This window comes from Haliotis cracherodii, unplaced genomic scaffold, assembly GCF_022045235.1.
Source record: "Haliotis cracherodii isolate W230 unplaced genomic scaffold, xgHalCrac1.p SCAF_5, whole genome shotgun sequence".
In the NCBI taxonomy this organism is placed as follows: Eukaryota; Metazoa; Mollusca; class Gastropoda; order Lepetellida; family Haliotidae; genus Haliotis; species Haliotis cracherodii.
The window spans coordinates 52,655,732-52,681,463 of record NW_027266308.1 but is presented as its reverse complement, the minus strand read 5'-3'; the positions used below and the strand labels follow the sequence as shown (position 1 = coordinate 52,681,463).

General features: G+C 38.4%; 1 protein-coding gene across 1 annotated transcript in view; it reads left to right on the top strand.

The window, feature by feature from the left end:
- The window catches only part of LOC139443745 (mucin-17-like), a 93,051-nt gene that overhangs the window by 5,347 nt on the left and 61,972 nt on the right, over positions 1-25,732 (top strand). Inside the window, exons 2-25 of the mRNA XM_071224669.1 lie at positions 1,176-1,346; positions 1,431-1,570; positions 1,703-1,879; positions 11,515-11,682; positions 13,319-13,444; positions 18,669-18,809; positions 19,058-19,104; positions 19,251-19,358; positions 19,570-19,680; positions 19,973-19,998; positions 20,220-20,317; positions 20,999-21,190; positions 21,428-21,474; positions 22,056-22,078; positions 22,256-22,362; positions 23,032-23,169; positions 23,425-23,474; positions 23,646-23,753; positions 23,949-24,029; positions 24,212-24,332; positions 24,549-24,722; positions 25,040-25,086; positions 25,239-25,261; positions 25,419-25,522. Coding sequence (XP_071080770.1) covers positions 1,176-1,346; positions 1,431-1,570; positions 1,703-1,879; positions 11,515-11,682; positions 13,319-13,444; positions 18,669-18,809; positions 19,058-19,104; positions 19,251-19,358; positions 19,570-19,680; positions 19,973-19,998; positions 20,220-20,317; positions 20,999-21,190; positions 21,428-21,474; positions 22,056-22,078; positions 22,256-22,362; positions 23,032-23,169; positions 23,425-23,474; positions 23,646-23,753; positions 23,949-24,029; positions 24,212-24,332; positions 24,549-24,722; positions 25,040-25,086; positions 25,239-25,261; positions 25,419-25,522 — 2,528 coding nt within the window. The remainder of the gene's footprint in view (positions 1-1,175; positions 1,347-1,430; positions 1,571-1,702; positions 1,880-11,514; positions 11,683-13,318; positions 13,445-18,668; positions 18,810-19,057; positions 19,105-19,250; positions 19,359-19,569; positions 19,681-19,972; positions 19,999-20,219; positions 20,318-20,998; positions 21,191-21,427; positions 21,475-22,055; positions 22,079-22,255; positions 22,363-23,031; positions 23,170-23,424; positions 23,475-23,645; positions 23,754-23,948; positions 24,030-24,211; positions 24,333-24,548; positions 24,723-25,039; positions 25,087-25,238; positions 25,262-25,418; positions 25,523-25,732) is intronic.

Below are 25,732 nucleotides of genomic sequence, written 5' to 3'. Positions count from 1 at the left end.
GAGTACATACATCAATACAATTACACATGTTTTTACTTAACATCAGCATAATCCTGAGAAAATGTTGGAGCCTGTATATCTTGTTTGCACTGTTGAGGCTTATCATCTGAGTGTGAAGCTTCAGAGCACAAACTAATCTTAATCTCAGTCTCTCAGTATCAATTTTTACTTCTGATGACATGCTTAACATCGAGTGAGTGTGTTAGTTGGGTTTAACGCCGCTTTTAACACTATTCCAGTTATATCGCGGCGTGTCAGCTTAATATGGGAGGAAAGCCCGAAGTGATGCAGGTCTTAGACGTTTATCACTTCGGTGAAACCCACGAGCACGGGTATGGTGCTGACAAACCTAGAAACATAATCGGGGCTAAACGGGATTCCAACCAACAATCATAGGTTTCTGGCGTGCCCAAGGGACGCAACTCTGCACAGCGAATCGCGGCGCCTCAGACGACTGGGCCACCCGTGCAACCCGTGCCCCCCATGCTTAACAGACTAGAAGAAAGACTTCATTACAGTTCCTAGACGCTGCTGGACGTTTGATTAAATTAGCAAAATAGTTTGACTCTGATAACTTTCATGTCTGTGAATTTGACTGCGACTATGACACAATGATAAGAAATATTGTAAATGTAATTATTTCATATTGCCATTCAGAAGTTCATATTGATCATTCACTGAACATTTTGTACCCAAAGCTAAAATGATAGATGAATATAACAATATAAAAATGACAATTGCATTGTTCTCTATTTTTATCCACATCCCAGACTGTCTACACTTTAGTCAATGGACAGGTTAATTAATTATGGATAAATTAGGTGCAAAGTTGGAAACTACCTCCTGACCATCAGACCACATCATGTTGTTGTAAACTGTAGGCACATTAGAATGCTACTTATTGATGCCTTTATCGACATGCTACGGAAGAAGAATTCAGTTATGATCCTCTATATGTTTGATTGCTTCTTTTAATTAATTCAGATACATTGATTTATATGATTTAACTTCAAAATACTTTTCAAATGAAATGTGTACATTTTCTCGTTTTCTTTTTTATAATCAGTTCCAAGTCGATGTATACTTCCTTTTGTTCAGTAGTGTACTAATGCAGTGGCTTTCCATTTTGAATTTTGGTAGACTCAGACGGTAGTATTTGGATTCTGTTTTTTCAGGACTGCAGCATAGAAATCAGTGCCTATGAATCCGATCTCTTCTTTGATGGAGGATGGGGCGCGCTACCTGTTAAAATCAGTGACTTTAACACCAAACCTATAAGCCTCAAGGGGGAGAATCGACCAGTTCTACCAGTTGGATCACAGTCTCTCAGTGATATAACGGTTCAGGTAAGCAACTCATCGTTAGTTTAGTTTAACAGGCAGTTGACCGTGGACGACATCATAACATTTTGTTCTGATTCATGATTTCAGTTCATGATACAAACTCTGAAAATCATAGAGGCGCCTGAATTTGTGGACCCCACAAAGAGTAGTCAACATGTGTTCTACGTTTATGCTGGCTCAACACTGGAAATACCTCTCTATGCTAAGCCATATGATACGACCAAAAGGTACGTAATGTGATTCTCACTATGTCTTTTGGGGGCACTATACTTATGAACCTAGCTTCCGTATCTCGCGTGTTATGTGACAACGTAACCGAGAGATTTTTTTTTAATAAAGAGGATTGTTTCTTATTTCAGTGAGATTTCTTTCTTCAATTTGAGATCAATTCCAAGGAGATCATTTCCTATACCACCACTGCAATATGACACCAGTCGCAAAAGTGATGGCATCAAATATGCACTAGTGAAATGGCGTCCAGAGATAGCAGATGTTGGCACCTACCTCCTCAGTGCATTAGTAACGGATAACTTGGGGTAAGAATTATTCTGCTTTAGTCGTTCTGTTAGTCGTTTATTCCACTGTAGTTTTCGCTTTAAAATAGCACTTTACACCACTAGAGCAGTTGAATGAGTGCGTGCAGGTTCATCTCAATGTGAAATTGGTCGCTGTCTTCAAAGTAACGCATGCTGCTTTTGACAGACTGTGGGATAAGTAATGCTGAATCTTGCAGCAATTCGCGGATAGGGATAGATATAGGGATACTGTTTCTATTTTGAAGAGAACATGAACAAATACGTCATGCATTCTAAAGAAAACAAGAGTTCAAGAGTCAACTGTCACATCATCTTACTTTCTTTAAGAATGTCGCTCTGTAATAGGGGAAGAACTTTCGACACAAACATTTTAAATCATAATCAGTCAAAATTACGGAATCTGAGACCTAATGTGAGGCTCTCTCTGCCTGTGCATTCGCATATACACCAGCGTGTTGAGACCATGTCAACTTGATTGTCTATACGTTGTGGTCTTCCTGTTTGGTCTTTCTCGACGGTCGACGTCGAAATGTGTACTTGAACTTGAGGATTTTAAAGAGCGTCAAACGACTCTTGCTCAAACGTTGTTTTGTAAGGGGATTACAGCATTCAAGGACAGAGTAAAGCTTTCAAAAAGCTCTTTGGTAGACGTGTGGAGGACACTCCCAAATTTGACGCATATGTGACAAAAAATGTTGTCGGATGCATTTCCCAGTGTGCCACGTGTGATTATGTCAATGTGAGTGTCAGTCAGGTGTGGTCAGTCAGGTGTGGACTTTCTGTCTCCAAATGAGCTTGGCATGCTCTTTGAGCATGCTATTATTATTTGCGTACCCAAAATGATATATTTGTGACCCACTCAGAGACTGAACTTGATAAATGTAGTTTGTTGGTCAATACTTTCATAAGGTGGAATAAATTTGAATGGATCTCATAGTAAGGGATGGAACTGTGACCAGTGCGTCGTATCGTGATGGATCCTCGTCCGATTGTTCATTTTTCAAATTGACGATTTTGCTCACAATGAGAATCATCATGTGGTATCCTCGGACATCCTGAGGAGAAAGCATCACAAAGATGTTACCTTAGATGTTAGTTATTTAGTTGGTTGCTTTGTAGACCCCATGGGAATTCCGAGTTATGAAAAGTCCCCACCTACCTCTACTGCTCTTGGGAGTTGACTTAATGGATTGGGTGTTGACTACTTGTCGTTCTTCCCGACGGCTTGGGTGGTTTCTCACGATTCCAATCCAGGGTTTGTCAGGTCACGACTTGACAATTCACAGGCAATGTTGCGGATTGTGGCATTAAACAATAAAGTGAAAAAATATAAAAAGTTCGTAGACCATGAGGTAAATGAATAAAAAAGGATATGGATAAGCCGGTCGAATGATATCAAGTCGGCCAACTTCTTCTGATGCTCCTTCAATTTGACATTTGACATTGAAAAACACGTATACATATAACCGAATAAGTGTCAAATGTGGATACATTCTATATATTTTTTATATGCATGTTTTCATTCAGCAATCGCATTCTTTATATTTTTCAGAAATGACGGACTTGATAGGAATTACAACATCATTGTCAGAGGTGAAATATAGTCTGTAGATAGTAGATACCTTTCTAAACCTGAAACAGTAAGATGATGAGTTGTGATTTAATATAAAAACTACATATATTGTATATATAATGTCTCAGTCTAATATTAACTATCGCACATCTGTATTCACGTTTGTATTCACATATAATGTTTCTCTGTTTCGTATAGACGTTAATTTCACAACTCCTGATGTTGGTACGTTGGTAAGTATATACAGTTCCATTAAATAGTTCTATTTCATTTTGGGCCGGTCGGGTAGCCTAGTGGTTAAAGCTTTCGCTCGTCACGCCGAAGACCCGCGTTCGTTTCCCGACTTGGGTAAAATTTGTGAAGCCAATTTTCTGGTGTTACCCGCCGTGATATTGCTGGAATATTGCTAAAAGCGGCGTAAAACCACACTCACTCACTTACTCTATCACTCTAGTTCATATCATGGGCCTAAGGGTCCGACAATATGATATTCAGGGCGGTCGGGTAGCCTAGTGGTTAGAGCGTTCGATCGTCACGCCGAAGACCCGGGTTCGAACCCCGACATCGGTACAATGTGTGAAGCCCATTTCTGGTGTCCCCCGCCGTGATATTGCTGGAATATTGCTAAAAGTGTCGTAAAACCATACTCACTCACTCACTCACTCACTTACTCACTCCTCGGGCATCATCAACGCCGATTTGAACAGTGCTTCAGTTGTATCAAGGCCTGTCAGAAGGTCCGTGATGCAGATCATAGAATTGTACCACTTTGGGGTTTCCGGCACTCCTGAGGAACTCAACTCAAGTGTACTCTGAAAACTATAATAAACAAATGAATAGATGTATTGATGCACTATTGATATATGAATAACTATTCTTTTAACAACACCATTGTTTACAATGCCTAAAACAGGACGTAGATCCAATTTGCTGACGTGCAAAGATGTGCGCATATCAGATGTTTTCTGGGCAATGAGATGTCTCTTTCTGGATGTGCCCAATGAAAATGATATTTTAAGCATGGTAGATGTACGATAATTTGTGGTAGAATTGCTGTGAAGCTATGAAACGTAATATCGTGGACATGATGTGCCCAGTGATGGTAGAAATGTCTTTTTCTTTCTTTACAGACTCGACCCTTCTTCACATTATTCCCCACTGATATTGTAATACGGTGCCTACAGAATTCAACATGTTCCTTCCCTATTTACTCTACAACTAGACGCGCTGGGTAAGATGATTGTTTTTATTAAGTTAAAACATATGTGGCTAATATAATCAATTTCTCTTGTCTTCTACGTTTTCACATTTGTATATACATGTAGTTTGTAACGTTTATATATTCTAAAACCAAATAATGAAGTCACTCAATACATAATATGTTTCAAGTTAAGTATGAACAGAAACTATTTTCGAAACAATTATAAGTGTTTTACTATCAAGAAATGTTTTGATAACGAACGACAGGACTACCAATGATATCATGGAAATCGGGCATGTGTCTAAATCTGTCTAAATTAGCATAAACCATTACGACGGTATATGAAATCCACTCGTATGCACGGTCACACGTATGTTACCGAAAGTGGGATTTCTTGTTACACGCCTTGACTGCATGGTATTTGTTTACTTTTAGATTTTACAAACTGTAATTTGATGGTGCCCTCATTTTACCTGACGACGTTGTCTGCGAGTCACGTTGCCCTACGACTCCATTGTATTTTGAATACTAACGTCTCGTATACGATTATCGCATTCATAATGCGATGTGCATGCACGTGTGCGTGTGTATGTGGCTGCTTGTACTAGTCCGGACCAATGCGATTTCATAGTGCTAGGCAACTGAGATACCATACCGAAGTTTAACATGAACACCCCACTCAGTATACTCACTCCAAACCGACCAGTCCTTGTTTTAGCCTCTTAAGCGCCAGGAAGTGTTACGACAAGTACCATCTTTTAACGTATTTTGGTATGACGCGGACGGGGATCGGACGGAAGGTCTACCACTAGACTACGGAGGCGGTCCTTCTGCAAATGATAATGCCATGAAAAATAGACTAAAGGGTTACAATAATAGTATTATATACACATTATCCGGATTTCCACAGCAGTCACAAGGATTTCTTTGTCAGGCGTGTGTTAGTCACAACACATCTATTCAATTACCGGATGTCATATATAGAGACTCATTTTAATAGTGAATGGTATTACACGTTTTACTTTGCAGAGGACGAATACAATCAGTGAAATATTTAACTTCGACTTTCAAGAATACGCAAATTTCGTCGCCAGTCCAAGTGACCAAGAATTTACAAGAAATGTTTGAGACTGATGTAACAATAACATCTGATCAGGTTGGCGGACAAAGAATATGTTTCCAGGCGTATGACGACGAAGGGTAAGGAGAAATATAAATCTATTTAATAGTTATAGATAACACAATGTTTTTTTATCTCGACGCATTGGTATCTACCAATGTTCTTTACGTTCATGTTGTACGCTAGAGAATACAATATTTACATTCCATTATATATAAACGAAATATGAATACTTTACAGGATAACGTCTGAGAAGAAATGCCTTGGGGTCACAATGGAAATTGGTGGTCAGTTTATGTTGATACTCTGTTGATACTGATCTCACTGTATTTAGGGAGACAAAATCTGAATTCTTCATCATATATTTTGGTTATTGTGCTTCAGAAGCACTGTGACGACAGTGTTACGAAAAGAATAAAACGTCTGTATATTCTACGTTTGAAGAAAATTGTGTTTATGTAACATAATAAAAACAACTTTTGTTATTTGTAACTTGTCATCATATTCAATATTATATTATTATTTACTGTTTAACAAAAAAGTAGGGTATAAAACGCTATGCCATATGAACTGCATGGAATGGTAGGATTCATATGTAATCTATGGGAGGTTTAATTAACTTTTTGTAGATCCCTGCAAGTCAGCTCCATGCACGTCCGGCACATGTGAAAGCAACGGCTCTTCCTTCAAATGTACTTGCACAGCCGGATACAGTGGCGAGTTTTGTGATACAGGTAATTATTAATAGCTTGTAACAATTAATTTCCGCTCAGCAATCGAATTTCAGATATGCTAAAACTATCCTCTCATTAATATGGTTTGATATGAATATTGTGTGTTACATTTATAGCTATGGAACAATAAACGCATTATATATCGTTTATGCAAAGTTTCCCAGATGATGTTTTTATTCAGTGCTTATCAAATGTATTGTATATGTAATTGTGTGCACTTATATTAAGGTCATGGTAGGCATGTACACAATAGCCATAAAGAATGTATCGGCATCATTACATAAGATCTTCACCATCCCTTGTGTTCTAACTGGCGCAATATTCATAAGATGTGGACGAGTGTCTGAGCAATCCATGCCAAAACGGCGCAACCTGTACCACCAGCAACCTCTACCTCAATTTTTACTACTGTCAGTGCGCACTGGGATTCACTGGAAGTAACTGTGAAACAAGTAAGTATAAGACTTCGAAAGTTTTTATCTAGCAAAATATTTTGCAACAATACATACAGTATGCGTTTTGGGCAGCTTTTCTGTCGTGATCACATTTCTATGGATCCACATGTTAGATTGAAACTAAAAAACTCTCCTTCAGCAATGATACTTGCATATGTTTTATTGTAACATATAGTGTACGTGATTGTAGCTAGACCATACCTGTTTAGCACTGTGGCGTATGCAATAGCGTATATATAAGTCTTAGGTCTGAGAGTGCAGTCCACGAACACAGCTCTCTGGTTCGCCTGAAGGACAGTGAATTGTGGTACATTATATATACGTTTTGTTTACCCGTATTCCCGTATTCCCGTTAAGTAAATCAGAATGAAATTGAATCAACTTAATTGAAAACTTGTACACAAGAATAACTTATGTTTGTTTAACATTTAAGTTTTGTTTCTCAAACTCAAAACAGATATAAATGAGTGCAAACCCGACTCATGTTCTGGAGCTGGTATATGCATTGACCTGGTGGAAAATGTTAAGTGCCAGTGCAACAAGGGACATTCTGGCCAACATTGTGATAACCGTGAGTTAAGTTCTATAATCGTCTGCTACATATAGCACGTTTATATTGTTTGGTTAATGCTGAAAAAAAGCCTTTACATTGTGTTCTACATGTTCCTATCCAAGGCCCTGCTTGAAAGCCACTTTTGTATCATCTGTCAGTGTGTTTAGGATTTGCAACCCATCTGGTACTGTATCATTTAAAGAAAAAAGAAGCCACTGTGGAAAGAAATATCTGCCAAAAGCAGAGTCGATTGTATGATTCCGACTATAGCATGAACATGTGCTTATGAATCACCATTTAATAGTGATGATACCAGGGATGGTATCAAAGCATTATTTACTATTATTGACCACTGTCTGTCAATGTTGATACGAGAGCTGTTGTTTACCGTGTAATCATATTTCCCCAGCTGATCCGCTTTGCTCCAGTCATGTGTGCGCCAACCAGGGAGTATGCGTGGTGGAACAGAGTAAAGCAGTGTGTAGATGTCCACTGGGGTATGGTGACCCTCTCTGCCAAACAGGTGATAACAGTGAACAACATATAATGCCATTAAAGAAACATACTTAATAAATGCGACAAAACCCTTTCCATATTCATGGGCATGTGTTCATGAATCACTTTGCTTGTCGAGGCGACTGACGGGATCGAGTGGTCAGGCTCGGTGACTTGGTTGATGCATGTCATCGTATCTCACTTGCGTAGATCGATGCTCATGATGTAAAACACTTGATTTTCTGATCAAGACTCGATCAATTACAAACCGCCGTCATATAGCTGAAATATTTCTAAGTGCGGCGTTAAACAACAAACGGACAATGTCTTTGTACCCTTTAAGATTTTCTTACCCTTAGTGTAACCAGGACTGATAATGATTAGTTTCCTTCGAAAGCCTAATGGTTCCAGTTTGTTTGCATAATTATTTTTTTAAATCAAAATTTCTCGTTATTTCAACTATTTTCTCAAAATTTCGAGGTTTTTTTCGTTAGTTTGATTATTTTCTCGTTTGTTTTTCAATCATTTCTTTCTAAATATCAAGTTTTTTCTCGATCAGTTATTTCCCAGGTATCTCAAATTTATTTTAATAACTCGAAATTTCCATTTTTCTTCTCGTTACTTCTTCGATTATTATATATAATTTCGATTATCTTTTCGTAATTTTAATTATTTTCTCGTAATTTCAAGTATTTAAAAAATTAAACATGTCGATATTTTATACAAACTTGCAGTGGACAATACTCGAAATTACGAGAATATAGTCAAAGCCACGAAGAAAAAACCCTCAAAATTTCAAGAAAATAATTGAAGTAACGATAAAAAACCTCGAAATTTCTATTTTTTAATGAAAACTGGAAATAACGAAAGGAAAAATCGAAATAATAATCATAACTGTAAGAAGTAACGAGAAGAAACTCGTACGTCATTTGAGTTAACAAATAATTGAAATAACGACAAATTTCCATCAAATCAAATCATGCTATCAAAGAAACAAAACAACTGCCAGATAAATATAAATAATATGCGAAGCAATTTCTTGGAACTATTTTAGTCGAACACCAATAAGGCATGCCGAAAGCTGCAGAATTATAAAATGTTTATTATTCGTCTAGAAATTGGTTGAGGGTGCATCTTTGGATGATCATATGTAGTAAAGTTAATTTTACTGACGAACGTGATGAATGTTATGTATATGGTTATTTTTACAGATAAGAAATCAACTGGCGGAACACCAATAAATAAAGACAATGGACATAAAGAAGTGAGATAACATTCACTCGTATATTAATAACACTGTTGTGACTGCAAGATAGTGAGTGAGTTGTGTTTAACGCCGCCTTTAACAGTATTCCAGTTATATCATGGCGTGTCAGCTTTATGTTGGAGGTAAGCCCCAAGTGATGCAGGTTTTACCACTTTGGTGAAACCCACGAGCACGGGTATGGTGCTGACAAACCAAGAAACATAATCGGGGCGAACCGGGATTCGAACACACAAACATAGGTTTCTGGCGTGCCCAAGGGACACAACTCTGCACAGCGAATAACGGCCCCTTACACGACTGTATACACTGTATATTTGTAAATACAACTTCTCCACATCTTGAATTCGGTTACTGTTGTACATACTTTAATTATTCCAGCTGCGTCATGTACAGTGTATAATGTTGCCAAACCAATACTTCTTGAAACACCAAGTTTGGAATGTAGGAGATCAATACAACTAATGTTTTTTTATTAAAAGTAGTTTGTTATAACCCACTTTTCTTAACAGACCTTTCGATATATAGGATTTGTGTGTACATTTATACTAAGGTGTATGTTGACATCAGTGTACATTGTCAATATCTTTGTCTTAAATCACTGACGTTTGTAACATGTTTCAGTCACCGTTTATAACTCCAACCCTGGTGAATGGTGGGGGTATCCAGTGTACTGTCGGTGTACCATGTCCTGTTCCACTCTTCATTCGTCAACCTCCCTCTGGGTGTGTAGCACACATACATAATAATTAATCAATTAACACGCTTGATACCTGAAATGTCTTTTCATACCTAATGTTATATGTTATATACTTGTAACATCACACATCGGTGCCCCTTTTGAAATGACTTATGTCAATTTGCCCAGTTATTTAGAGACCTTTCTTCATTACCAGATATACACTCTTCAAAGGAAGATTTTTAGTAAATTTATTGTACCTAATAAAGTCGATATATTTAATCTAATATCAAAGATACAAATATGAAGTTTTGGAGCTCGATAGTCACATGTTATCGCTGTACAAAGGTATTAAAAAATGTTCATTGTCATGCCATATAAGGCCAGGGCAAATCAATGATGTTGGCGTTATGAAGGTTGTCTACCGTAACACGTGCTGTGTGCGGTGGAGTGTTGTCCTGTTCAAACAGCTCCCTCTGGCGGTCAATGATTGGAAGGATTTGAGGTTGAGGAATTTTATACATGTAGCGATTTGCTGTCAAATTTCCTAAACCTCAAACCAAGTCAGATCTCGTGGTGTAGGATACGGCCCCCAACACTATGACACTACCGCCAACGAAATTGTCGAATTCACGTATACAATGTGGGGCAAAACAGGGAAAATAACTGGCCTTCTGAGTCTGATTCCAGCCTCGCGAAGATAGTTCCTGACAGTAGGTGTAGGTGGAACAGTCGCATGTAGCGATCCTGCACATTGGTGGAAACTCTTGGTCGGTTCTCGGACGGTCTGCAGTGTAATTGAACTGTGTGTATCGGCCACAAAGGCGACACATGGTGCTGTGGTGGACGTGGTGACGTGGGCGCGCAACCGAAGACTGCGATGTTCCAATCGGCAGCGCTGAGTCTCGGCATTTTCGAACTTGCTGACAATTGAATGACAAATTATTGGTTTTGCCTTTTATAGCCACTACCACGAGTTTCGAATGCAATAACTTGCATGTGCATTTTGTTTACTGTTTTCCTCCATGACATATTTGAACAAGTGTGAAAACAATGCCGTTTAAGACCTTGCAAATCGGCAATGGCTGCGTTTTGACGCACCGTTTGTCGAATATCAGGCCACTAACATATATTCAATTTATATGCCGGATGTTTTGTGTGGTCTGTACGTTTCTTTTTTTGAAGAGTGGTATGTAAATACCACCGAATAAGGTTAGTTTGGTGGGTGATTTTGATTTAAACACGTCTCAGTTAAATATTTTGTGGATGGAGGTTCTAAAGTGACGCAGGCCAAACGCTTTGAAAACGTCAAAATCCACGATCAGGGACATGTTTCTGATAGACCAAGAATCACATTCCCGATGATTCTGAGATTCGAACCGACGTAGATCTTTACACATCTGAAGGATGCAGAGTGATATGGGATGCCTTAGATCACTTGGCCATCCGCGCCACCCGCAAAAGGAAGGCATTAAACTGTCATGATGACAATGTATCTAGCAATGACATGACTTTGTATCCTGTATGCCATCTGTGAATGTATTATGTCCATGGTTTGCAGAACCATTCCACCAGTTACCCTCGGTCCGACATCACCGGGATTAACCGCCAGTGTGGACACTCCAACACCTGACAAAAGCACAGGGCTGCAAAAGACGCTTACATCTCATTTGACGGTGACACCAACTAACCCTGGAGAACAAAGCGTATGCGTCGATGCCGAGACTGGGTAAGGGACTTAACTTGGTAGGGGAGATGAATTTTGGTTTAACGTCGCGTCCAAGATTATTGCACATATATATGGACGTAGGTGCGTGTACTAGTCCGGACTAATGCCGATTTTATAGTACTAGCCCACTGAGATACCATGCCGAGGTTTACCCACCCAGACACAGTATACTGACTCCGAGCCGACCAGTCCAAGTTTTAGCCCTTTAGTGTCGAGCGCCAGACAGGGTAACAACAAGTACCATCTTTTAACGTCTTTTGGAATGACGGGGCCTGGGATCGTACCCCGGACCTTCCGTTCTCCGGCCGGACGCTCTGCCACCACGGAGACTGTCTTAACACGTCATGATTTCAACTGCAAAATTAAAAGTTTATATAAGTTTAATGGATCAGTATTACCTTGATAGATAGTCCATCTTTACTAACGGTAACATATCTTTAAACTTCAGTGTGAATGCTGACAGAATCTGTTACTTGATACACACCAAGCCACCAGGACCAGGTACTGTAATAAACAATGCATATTGTTATAGTTATGATAAATAACGCTCTGAAAGTTAACGTATTAATGTTGAAATCAAACGTTTTAAATTCCGTGCTTTACTTTTCGAAATAAAAGCCTCCCATTTGTTTCTTTCATAGCACAATCAAAACAGCCGGCACTCGTAAGTATAAAGTGTCTAAATGAAATGTTGGAAGTCCATGTTTTGATGTCAGTAAGGAAATTTAATTTGTATGATATCAAATCTCTATAAATGATAATGAACGATATATTTGTATATTTCTTATGTTTGATTAAACATGTTCCAGATCATAAAAGGATGTCTCTCAAGAAATAATTCGCCTATATAATTTGTTAAGAATACTTCATCCAGATGATGCCAGTAGAATATGTCAGTTCTGCTACAAAAGTGTTGATGGGATGAAGCTATAAAAGCTCAAACGATTGTGTAATAAAAACATTATGTTAACTTTAGATAGGACAACACTTTAAAACGAGTAGCGTATAAAGGAGAAGGGCAAACACATGATTTACTGAATGAGGAGGATATCATTATTCGAGCATGACATCAATATGTCAGCACAGATACCTTTTTATATATACAGACTGCTGCATTTTTGGAGCCTTCACTACCAGATGGCAGCATTGTCAACTGTTACGTCGACAAGCCATGTCACGCCATCTTCCACTCTAAAGATCATCCTTCTGGAAATTGGTGAGACTGTCATATTTTGCGAATATATCAAGACATCTTTTAACATTATCCTTTCTTCAGATACTGATCGTACTGAATCTCCACTCATAATTGAGGTTCACTGTACTTATTAGGCCTTATGCTTACAGTAAGAGACCTAAAATGGACCGGGCAGTTATGATGGCTGGGATATTTGGCTTATGCTGTAAAAAAAACTGACCAGGTGGCTCCAAGATAACATATCCGATTTCTATTCCAATGTTTAAATGAAAATGCGTTGGTATCTAGTTTTACGTGTTAAAATGTATTATTATAAATATCAGTACCAGAAGTTGCTAAGCTGTTTCTTCTTGAGGATATTCTGATAAGCATACTTATCCAAGCGAAATCTTTAATTGTATAAACTCCAGATTTGATACTTAAACTAATTTTTATCCTCAGCGTTCTGACATCTGGTAGCACATCAGCAATGCCATTCCCTGTTAATTCTAAGGACGGAGAGTGTCAAACAGATGTTTTATTCACCCCGCCACCAGGGGGAGATAGTCACGTTTGTCTCCAAGTCAGGTAGGACAATTGTTTATACAGTGACAGCACAGTTTAAGGGCATTGACATCAAATGAATAAAAAAAATACGCCTTAAGCTTTTACCTTAAATCTTCAAAGACAATTAAAATAGAGATTATATATGGAGATAATTTTAATACTGTATGTTTATTAATTGAATATCATATTATAGGTCTAACTGCACCTTTGCACCAAAAACGATTTGTGAAAACCGGCTGACGCTCGCACATTCTATCGTGGATTCTTTCGATGTTAATTTCAAATATTTGATTACAGCTATCAGGGCGAGAAACGATGTTACAAAGTGAACGTTATACCAACAGGTATGGCATTTAAAGGATTCTTTTCTTTTCATATCAGTCGAGTGACCATAGTAGTTTCCATACTAATATTATATAATAATAATGACATTGAGAAGAATAATTCTTATCATGCTCAAAGTTCCACGCAACTAAACATGCCCAAACCACCAACAAAACTCATTGTACACTAGAGTTAAAAGACTGAGTTCTCAAACAAAAATGTTTGAAGTCTTGACTTGAAACTATCAAGTGATAAGCCTTTTTTAAGGGCAATTGGAACAGCATTCAATTTCTGTGCAGCAGTTACTTATAAAATCCATGACAACGGTATAAGGATCTATACCGAAACGTCGCCTTTTTACAGTATTAAAGAAGTTGTTATCCATAAAAATTGTGTCTATCTTGTCATCCGTCAACTTCTAAGTAATGCCTATCAAACAAGAAAATCCATGTAGTAATGGCAAGCTGAAGTTTGTTCCGAGAAGGATGGTACACATGGAAATTATCCTTGAATTCATATGATAAAACAAAAACATCAAGGAAAATACAAACAGTCTTCATGACAATGATTGAATATACGTAAATTGCACTCGCTCGTTTGAAGTTTTTCCTGAGGCAGAAATCTTTACAGACGAGTGCGACCCCAACCCTTGTAACAACGGAGGTGGTTGTGCAAATCAGCCACAGCAATCTCCCGGCTACCAGTGCGTGTGTACAGAAGATTTCACAGGAGATACATGTCAACAAAGTGAGTCACATAACAAATGTTTCATTTTTTAACTTCTTGGAGAACTGATTAAACATAAAAAGTAGTGTTTATCAACATAGATTTTGGTTACTGCACCATTAATTACTGGAACAGATAAACGGGTACTGTAACGCAGATTGTGTAGTATGATAGACCCCATGTTTTGTAATCACTGATTGTATTGCCCACAGCTAATCCATGCCACTCACACCCATGCCAAAACGGTGGCGATTGCGTTAGTCATGGGACGTCCCACCAATGTCATTGTCCGGTAGGCTACACAGGGCACGACTGTGAAACAGGTAAGACCAAACAAAACAAAACAAAACAAATAATAATAGCATTTGAACTAGTTTTGATCAAAGAACATAATTGAGAACGTATAAGTGAATATGATGTTATTATTGTTGTCTTTGTTTTGTTTTGTTTTCAGCTCTTTCTCACACATCAGAAGTAAGTATATTATCAAAACAAAGATCATATCATCATATTACATATTGTCATGTGTGCCCCATACACATCCAACCGTGCGGAAATGAATGTGTTAACAATTAAAATGCTGAACACCCAAAAAAACAGCAGAATCAAGAAGATGGTGAACAATGACAGTAACTGGAAGGAGATAAATTGTTTGATAGGCATTACTTAGAAGTTGACGGGTGACAAAGTAGACACAATTTATGGATAACAACTTCTTTAATACTGCAAAGGCGATATTTTGGTATAGATCCGTATACCGTTGTAAAGCAAGCCCATGATGATGTCTTGCTTAACAACGGTATAAGGATCTACACCGAAACGTCGCCTTTACAGTATTAAAGAAGTTGTTGTCTATAAATCGTGTCTACTTTAGAAGGAGATACTATAAAGTGTGGAACCTAACCTTCATTGCCATTCTTTAATCTAAGTGTGTCCACATGCTTTTAACACTATTGGTTACATTCTAAAAATGTTAAAATTGAACTTTTTATGGATGATGTATGATTTGATGACGAGGTTCTAAGTGTTCATAATTGTCTCGCAACAGGCCCAGGTGTCAGAACCAACATTACACAATGGTGCTACAATACAGTGTCACGTGGGAGAAACATGTTCCATCCCGGTATTTACCAGGGGCCCAGGGTAGGAACACAGTATTTGAACAAGTCTTCAACTTCAATTTACATATGTGATGTAGAGTGTGTAACGTGTGGACTAAAGCGGTCACTGGTCACGCTGAAGACCCTGGTTCTATTTGGGGCGGCCGGGTAGCCTAGTGGTTAAAGCGTTCGATGGTCACGCTGAAGACCCGGGTTCGATTCCCGACATGGGTACAATATGTGGAGCCCATGCCTGGTGTCCGCCTCTGTGATATTGCTGGAATATTGCTAAACGCGGCGTAAAACCACACTCACTCACTCACTCACTCGGGTTCTGTTCCAATTTTTCGTATTTTAAAAACGTATTTTATGCCCTCCGCAGTGATAATTTACCCTTCTCTTTCACTCTTCTACTGCAAAACAATGCAAATACATGAAATTGTAAATGTGTTTGTCACATTATCATTGTATAACGTTTGATTTCATGAACACGAGTTGATTGTGAAACAAATATTATTCTTTTACAGTGCTCATGAAACGTTGACTCCTGGTCCCGTTAGCAATGGCTTACATGTGAGCATAACACAACCTGTAGCCAGCACGACAGCGCCCGACCTAAACCAAGGCAGTGTTCAGGTAACACCTTCAGCGACCGGTAACGAAAAGGTCTGCATCCAGACAACGTCAGGACAGCCACACAGGTAGCACGCCATGCAATTGTATGTAACTGAGATGTGTTGTAAGGGGGAATTAATCAGGTGCCTATTTCTGATCTTTGTCTCTGCGTGTGTGATTAGTGCCGTATGTTAAACTGAGGCATAGTTTCTGTGTAATTAAGGCAATCATTCACTGCTAAACTACTTGGTTATCATAAAACAATTGAGTTAACAGGCATAAAAAGAGGAATTAACGACCAGAATTAACTTTCTAGGAATGCAAGTTCGCTCGAGCGTAGTCCCTATATCAACTGAATCTCTTTGCGTTGTTAACTACGAATAATATACACGTAATTTAGCAAAGACATTACTCATCTTGTACGTTTACGTGCATGTGCGTGTGTGTGATACATGTTATGTTTTACTATCTAAATGTAACATTATTCGGAGGAGAGATATCGTGATTAATCATAAGTGGTAGAAATAATATAATGACTGTGTATCGATAGGAAGACAGATAATCTGTTCTGTTTGCGTGCTGTATCTGTTCTAATACAAATTTGGTACTTATACACAATAGGCCTTTGTGATAATTGAAAAGTTTCACAAATTCCATAAAGATTGCATGCCAAATCAGGCGCACGCAATTTGCTACTTGACCCTTGCTATGAATAATTCGGTGAAAAAATAAATGAACAGTAATTATTTCTTTTATATATACATACATAATGTTGCACGCCTGAGACACATATGGAAATACGCGAATCGTGTATTACAATATCATTGTCAGATAATTGCTTTAACACCAACAACAATATTCAAAAGAACACGGATATAACGAGCACGGATATAGCGAACAAACGGATACAACGAACAAGTCATTGCTGCAATTACGTGTATTGTGTTTTGTTTTATCCAAGATGGCGGACGTTTCCGAGCGAACACGTATATAACGAACTGATTTCTCTGGTCCCTGGTAGTTCGTTATATCCATGTTCTACTATATTACTTTTTCACACATTCCCTGATGTTCTATTTTCCAGCGATCAGGTTACTTGTTACCATGTCAACGTGACGCCACCAGGTACTATTATCTATTATTATCTATTGAAATCTATTGTAAAAACTAATACTCAAAAGTATTATACCTAACACGCATAAACCTGCATATACCCCTCGTGATAAAGCTACAACTTTAATTGCTTTAATCATAAAGGGTCAGTGTCACGATCCAGTAATATTTAGGGTTGGGGCTCATTATGTTCAAAATGCAAAATCGCAATACGAAGTTTTCTACCAGTCTTATATATATGCAGATATAGACTTACCAGAAAATTGTAGGGCCATAATCACGTTGAATACCAAGGATTCACAACGTCATGTCATCATACTTTATGCTATTCACCAATCTTCCATTATCAGACTTTGCGTTGGGTAATTATTGTCTGCATTCAGGGCATCAATGATGTCATTGACGCCTATTTCCTTCACCTTTAAATGCCATGACATGTTTCTGAGTTTGTTTTAATGCCTCCAAGTAAACATAAATGATGTGGTATAATATTGGAACTCTGACTCTGGTTATTGTTAAAATGTATAAGCATTGTACTAGTGTTCATCTACGTCGAGTAACCAGCGTCTATTTAAATTAAATTTAGGAGGTGGTGGTTCAGGATCAGGATCGGGAACAACTTCAAGCACAGTAAGTCAAAGCTATGAGAGCACGTTTGATGATTCCGGTACAGTACAGGTGACAAGTGCCCTACACTAGACATACATTCTATGAGCCGTGGAAAATAAAAATCGGATGGTTGAGATGTGTAAACTGGCTGATCTTGAGTCATCGTACCACGAATGCATGGATCGTTGCTTATACTGTCAACCATCGAGCCTAGATGCGATATTTGTAGAATAATTATCATAATCCATCGTTCATTGTAAAATGATTTAATAGTGTTCCATGTTTCGGATGGATACAAATTAAGCCGTGGTATTTTCCAGGACCACTTCGAAGCTCAAACTCCCACAGATGGGAGCATAGTTCCGTGTGCTGCTGGCGACAACTGTCACCTATTAGTATACTCCAAACCAACTACAGGGAACAAATGGTACGTTTACATGCGATTAAATGTTCTGGTTTGTACTCATCGTCTAAATACTGGCCCAGACACAGCTTGGTTAGAGAGAGCTCAATATGTTTCAATTGTATCTTCTTTGATGGTTAAAAACGAATCTAAGACTCAGACCCTTTCGTTTTATATATTACCTTAATTGCATAACATAGACAATTTACTAAGAATGTTAAGAGTTTTTTGTCAAAAGAATTTAAACGTTGCACATCCAAATTAAGTCATTTTGTTGTTTTAAAGTTACCAAACTATTGGCGTAACTATTGGTGCTCTTTATTACAATATGAACAGTTCAACTCGGTGTTTACAGTCCTCAGGTTAGTTATGGGAATACGGAAGGCGTAGAGACACATATCTTTCCTACCAAGACGCTCACAGGGACGTGCGCTACTGATGTCCTCATAACACCCGACTCCAAGACGGGGGATCATCAGATATGCTTAAACTCAAGGTATTAGTAGCCTTTGTACTGGAACAAGTCATGCCTGATGTTTCTTAACCACTCTTGGACACTCTGCGAAGAATTTTAAAATGCAAGTGTATTACAGTTTTCATCAGTTCAGCTTACTACCAGACTGTGGGGAACTTATTCCATAGCATGTTCTCAGTGCTTTGTTCATTGCTGGCGTGTCAATTCAGAGTATATGAAAGATTTAACACGTGTAATATATCTAAAAGACAAATCGATTATTTTTTCAGGTCGAGTGACCCACCTCGCTGTTTCAAAGTTGATCCTGACGCATCCAGTAAGTTAATTCAATGTCGGCCACCACCTTAATAGTGTTATAGGTAAAAACAATAAGAATGTTTCTTGTACTGACAGCACGGGAACAGAACGAGTATCTTTATTGAAAAGACAATGCCTGTGCATGTTCTATATTTTCTGTTCTAGAACCTTGTACAGTAACGTCGTGTGGTCATGGGGTTTGTATTGTCGAGACAAACCACACCAGCACGTGTTTGTGTGACGATGTCCATTCGGGAGACAGTTGTAACAAAGGTATCTAAGCTATGTATATATGTGATATATGATATTGAATGAACATGTAAAAATATTACATTATATTTACATATATGTTACGAAAATATAAAACTGTTGTACAGCAACTAAGAAATGAGTACATCGAGATAATAAACTAAAAGCACTTGTCAGACCCGAAAGGTAATAAGAATTACATTTTGTGAAAAGTATACATGAATGTACACTCCAGAGGTTCCCTGCAAGTCATCCCCATGTCAGAACCATGGAGCGTGTGAGAACGACGGGAAGAATCCGATATGCCACTGCCCCACAGGCTACACTGGCGTCAACTGTGAGACAGGTACACAGCTCAAAAGTCCAAGTTTGATAGGCTCTCCAGGGAGTACATACTTGCAGTTGTTTTGCATGACAAGAACACTTAAGCCATCGTTTAAGAGGATGTGGCAAACATATTAATCTTCAATGAAATTGTACAATAATATTTTTAAGCTACCTGTACATGCATGTACTTGTAAGCGTTTATCTGCAACGATTACATTTTAACGATACTACCTGTCTTTAATGTCTGCTTCAGTTCAGCATCGTTTGATATTTGAATATTTATCTATTTATATCTTTAAACTTTGTTTCAGGCATACACGTCCCTCTTCATCAGAAGGTAATATATTTTTTCAGTTTCTGTAAATATGACTTTCATTTTCATAAATATTTTTTTCAAAACAATACCGCGTGGTTGCACAAAGAATCAATTATGTAATTGCCCGTGAAATAAACACTATGTTACATCCAGGTAGTAAGTAAGTTTAATGTAGCCTATATCCTCTTTCCTTATGAAACAACTGAATACTTTTGTAACATGGTTGATTCTATTTCATGAAGCCTACATTTACCGGTCCAAGCATGGAAAATGGCGGAGTTTTCAACTGTGTGAAAGATCAGGCCTGCACAATTCCACTCTCCATTTCAAAAGGACAAGGGTAACACAACTACTACAGTGGTATTTCTATGTCTGATTGTGGGATCAGTTGGTAGGGGTGGTAGGCTTCAGCGATGGTGTGTGTGTGCGGCTAAACGGATGAGTGAGTGAGTTGGGTTTAACGCCACTTTAAAAAGTATTTCAGTTATATCATGGCATGTCAGCTTCACATGTGAGGAAATCCCAAAGTGTCTCAGGTCTTAGACTTTTGCCACGTTGGTGAAACCATGATTTTGGTGCCTACAAACCCAGAAAACATAATCAGGACGACACTGCAATTCGAACCCACTTTCATAGATTTCTGGCAAGCCTAAGGGATATAACCCTGCCAGCGAATTGCGGCGCCTCAGGGCACTTGGCCACCATGCCCGCTGAAAGGATGATGAATGCAATGACACAATGAGTTATTGAGATTAAGATTATTGAGGCTGTTTCCTAACACGTCTTATTTAGAATGCAGTCTATAAGTGAGTGAGTTGTATTTTACGCCGCTTTTAGCAATATTCCAGCAATATCACGGCGGGGGACACCAGAATGGGACGCACACATTGCTTGCAGTCTATAACAGTGTATGACATGTATACAGTATAACATTCATACCAGTTTATTTCACAATCAGTTTCTTAATCAAGACAAGTATACCAATGTATAAGCTTGCATCATTGTCCTTATTCTCCCCCAGACCAGCTCCAGTGATTAAGGTTGGTCCTGAAAGTAATGGACTAACCGTCCAGTCGCCAGATCCCCCAACAAAGGATACGGACACGCCAGGACGTCAAGACCTATACACGAGTCAGATGCACATTACACCAACCGAGGCTGGCGAGAAAAAAGTGTGTGTCAAAACTGGAAGCGATACTACGGATGTCGATAGGTACAGTCAATGCCCAATGAATTGACAGGAATTTCTTGACGTTAAAGTAGAGACACTTTCAAGGCCCATGGATTTAACGGATTCTTCTGACGACAGCATTTCTTGTTCTATAGTGATTCCAGAAAATTGCAAGCAATGCGTCAATACAACTAATCTCTAAGTTACAGTTGCAGTGATTTTGTTTGGTTCTTTAATGTGTACATTTATGATTATTATTAATATTAAATATTTTTACAGCGCAAATGCCGATACAGTCTGCTACCATCTTCACGTTACTGACACTGGTAAGAGTATATAGTAACTAAAGATTTATTTATATGGTGTCGAACAATGCTAATTATATGCAATTCCCCTATAACGAAATTAGTAACGATTGTCACTTATAGTATATTGAATTACAGACAAGCATCCAATTTATATTATTCGACTATGACTACAATAGCCAGTATACTCGTCCAACAAAATACAATACAAGACATACATTTGCAACGTGTAGGTATGTAAATATTGATAACAAAAACTTCGGTTTTGAGAATTTTGTAAAGCAAAGGGTGCATCTGTAATTGAAGGAGAGTATCATTTTAAGTGTATTTGTCATAACAGAGTTAAATAATCTGATCGGTTGTATTTGGAATATCAATCAGAATATAAAAAAAATATCCATCTGTTACAGTCTTATTCAAAGATAACTTTACAAATTCGTCGAGATCCTCTTGAAATCATTTGTCCATTTTCCATTTGAAAGAACGGAACAAAACATAAATCTGAGATCTTAAACTCTGTAAATGTTTTGCTATTAAACGTACTGGTGTGAATGAATACTAGTAGATCCTACATATGATTTACTATAAATTGTGCGTTTCAGGAACAGCAACACCAGTGCCAAAGGTGAGTTTTCCACGCGTTCAATTGGAAGTAGAATGCATGCTGGGTCACTATTTATTCCACGAACCGAAACTCGTTTTATCAACATATCACAAAAGTATCTTGATTTCGTTATTGAAATATCTTCTTTCTCCTTTGTATGTTAATGTACATTGTATCACGTTGTACTCTACGCTGCAGGATAGTTTCCATGACCCGACCCCTGTTTCCGGGAGCACCATCCGATGTTCACAAGGGAAGGACTGTCACATGATAGTACATACACTTCCTGATAATGCCGGTCAATGGTATGTAGCTTCTTTAATTCCAGTGTTAATAGACAATAGCAGGCAAATGTATGCAGCAAGCTACAACCATTTCTCTAATACTTAATGATTAAAATGGGACGATAAACGATGTTATAACTTGTGTCTAAGGCGCTGTGCAGAGTTGCGTCCCTCAGACACACTAGAAACCTAATATGATTGTGGGTTCGAATGCCGGTTCGCCCCGATTATGTTTCTATGTTTATCAGCACCATACCCGTGCTCGTGGGTTTCAAAGAAGTGGTAAACGTCTGAGACCTGCATCACTTCGGGCTTTCCGCCCACATTAAGCTGACACGCCGCGATATAACTGGAATACTGTTAAAAGCGGCGTTAAACCCAACTCACTCACTCGTGTTCCAGCATACTTACTCAAATACAACCTGGCTGCCCATTTGATAACACTTCACCAAAACGACTTTCAAACGAGACGAAATGACACTTCCATTGTTTAGCTATCCCAAATTGACCTTTGTACCCTGAAGTATACTTGAAAAAAATAACCTTTATTATGTCCCTCGTCTTCACCAGGTACATGTGTATGAAATGTAAAAAGCGGAACAGTGAGAGTATCTATAACATGCTCCTTAGCGCGTCCTAGTCCGAATGTATACGGGTTTTTTTGGCTGATATTGGTATGTTCATATGTAGCCCGCAAGTCACTACAGATACAAGCACGGCAAATGTCTTCCCTACAAGAAAGGATACAACTTGGACCGACTGTATCACAGATGTATCAGTACCTGCTGCAATTGCTCAGCATCCTTCGACAGTCTGTCTCAAAGCTAGGTACGTTCAATCAAACACCTGAACCACGAAGGGTTCCTTCTACAAAATAATCATATTAATCAAAGCGACTCAGCCCAAAGTGCAATGTACAGAATATCACTGATCTACATGAATCCATTATTAAAATGTAACCCTTTGAATCGGGCCGGTTTTATGGGGACAACCACCTAGTCTTCACTGTGTTTAACCCGTATCATGGTGTGACCACTGGTTGAACATAGATTATGGCTTACACATTTTCCTTTTTTTCTATAGGCAAGGAGAACAACCAAGATGCTATTCCACCAAACCAACACCACCAACAGGTTTGAAGCAGATCTACCTTATTTATAAATGTGTTTACCATGAACATACAGGTATTACAAAGTATTTTGGAAACATGATGACTTTTATTTTGGGATTATATTTGCATATCATCAAGTACAAAACGACCCAAATATCTTCGAAATATTCATTTACGTCATTTTCGTTTGTAGATGTCTGCTCGGCCAAAGGCTGCAATAAACTTCATGGTGCATGTATCCTGGAGAAAGACGACACAGCAAGCTGTCTGTGTGACAGTCCCTTCAAGGAACCTACGTGTGGTAAGAATGTGCATGTCAGATAACGATGTGATGAATAGGTTTTTCACGCTATCTTTGATTGAATGTGCAATTTTAATATGACCAAAGATCAATCTCGTAGTCAGAACATATAGGTTTGAAAAAACAAATTAGGTGACATTCATTCATTTTGTATGATTGAACTAGTTTTCATCAGTGTGATAAGTGTTTTATTAGATCCCTGTCAAAACCATGGTATTATTGAGGGAGGGACGTGTCATTGTCCGACGGGATTTACGGGTCTGCACTGCGAAACAGGTGAGTTTAAAATATGCAATATCAAGTAATGATTACAATTCTTCTACTATGTATCAAAATGACACTAATCCAGTAAAGCAGTTATGATACTGATACCAAAGATGCAATACATAGGTAGTATAGTTCTAGGACGTTTTCAAATGTACACTGATATGTTGTATTTTTTCTCCCTTGTCCTTAAGCCGTATCCAACCCATCAAAGCCACAGTTTACCGGGCCGAACCCAATGAATGGAGCTACCGTGGAATGTGAACTGGGGCAGACTTGTCATATACCTGTATACGTTAGGCCAGAAACCCCAGGGTATGAACTTATGGAATGTGTTGAATATCTGACAAAAGGTATAGTGGTAAACGCTCTATCGCGTACATGTAAGAACGATCAATATTCCAAAAAGGACCATATCACCCTTAACAGTAACTGCATTTATAACTAAAGGGTTGTTTTGAACATGCTCCCACAATTTTCATCTTAAAATCAGTACTATATTTATGTTCTGTTTCTGTGACCGGCTACTAGATCCACCCCATCACTGAGTCCAGGTCCTACCACCCTATCTTCAACATCGACAATATCCAAGCCACTAGCACCCGACCCAGGCTTACCAAATACTGGCATACAGAAAGGGGAGGTGCAAATCACCCCGATTAATCCAGGCATCCACGACGTCTGTGTAAAGACCAGTGCTGGGGGGTAGGCAAATCTTAAACTAGTAGTATTTTTGTAATTTGTTTTGGATCTTTGTTGATATTTTACTAGTATGTCATTCCAATAATCAAATTACGAATGATATGTGTATACATGTTTACCATAGTATGTCATTTATCATTGCTATATTTAAACTGGTACGAGACTCCAGCCAATTTTGCAGCCCTAGCTATCTTATAGCAAGTCTAGTCATTCAAAATAATAGATACGAAGTATATCCATCTATCAGCAATACCTGCTTACCCTATCTGCACACTACCTCATCTCCGACATGACAAAATTAAAATTATTTTGTTTTTCAGGAAATCAGATACGATATGTGTTAAAGTACACGTGAAACCGACCACAGGTAAATGTATTACGTATTTACCCGTTTCCCTTGATATAAGAGAAATAATATATTGCGCTTCGACTGCGTAATAACCGTAAATGTATTCTAACTACATCCATAAATTTTACCTTCTACATCAATATATTTCAATCTGTTTTTTTCTCTTAAAGGCACACCAACTGTTCCAAACAAGGTAAGTCTATGACGTGACATCTGAGATCTTTAACATAAGTAATGACATAACTTCCATACATGTATATTGTATTAATACGGTTTAAATGGATGGACATAAGCTCGGCTTTAATGTGTGTGATTTAAATATTGTACCAAACGTTCACTGCTATAAACAGGATCCGTTCATGTCGCCCACGATGCCTGAGAACAGCGTCCTTCAGTGTGATAAACTCAAAGACTGCCACGTTCTGGTGTACACAAAACCTGAGGGAAGTATTTGGTGAGTAATCTGAGGATTCGTCATTTAAACACACAAGTATGTAATGTTCACACATTTATACGAATCATAACATAATGCTTCTAAAACATTTCTTGTAGAATATATCTTGATTGTGCGCTTTTGTTATCTACTAGGGGGCACGTGTAGGCCAGTTGTCTAAGGCGCCGCGATTCGCTGTGCAGAGTTGCGCCCCTTGGGCACACCAGAAAC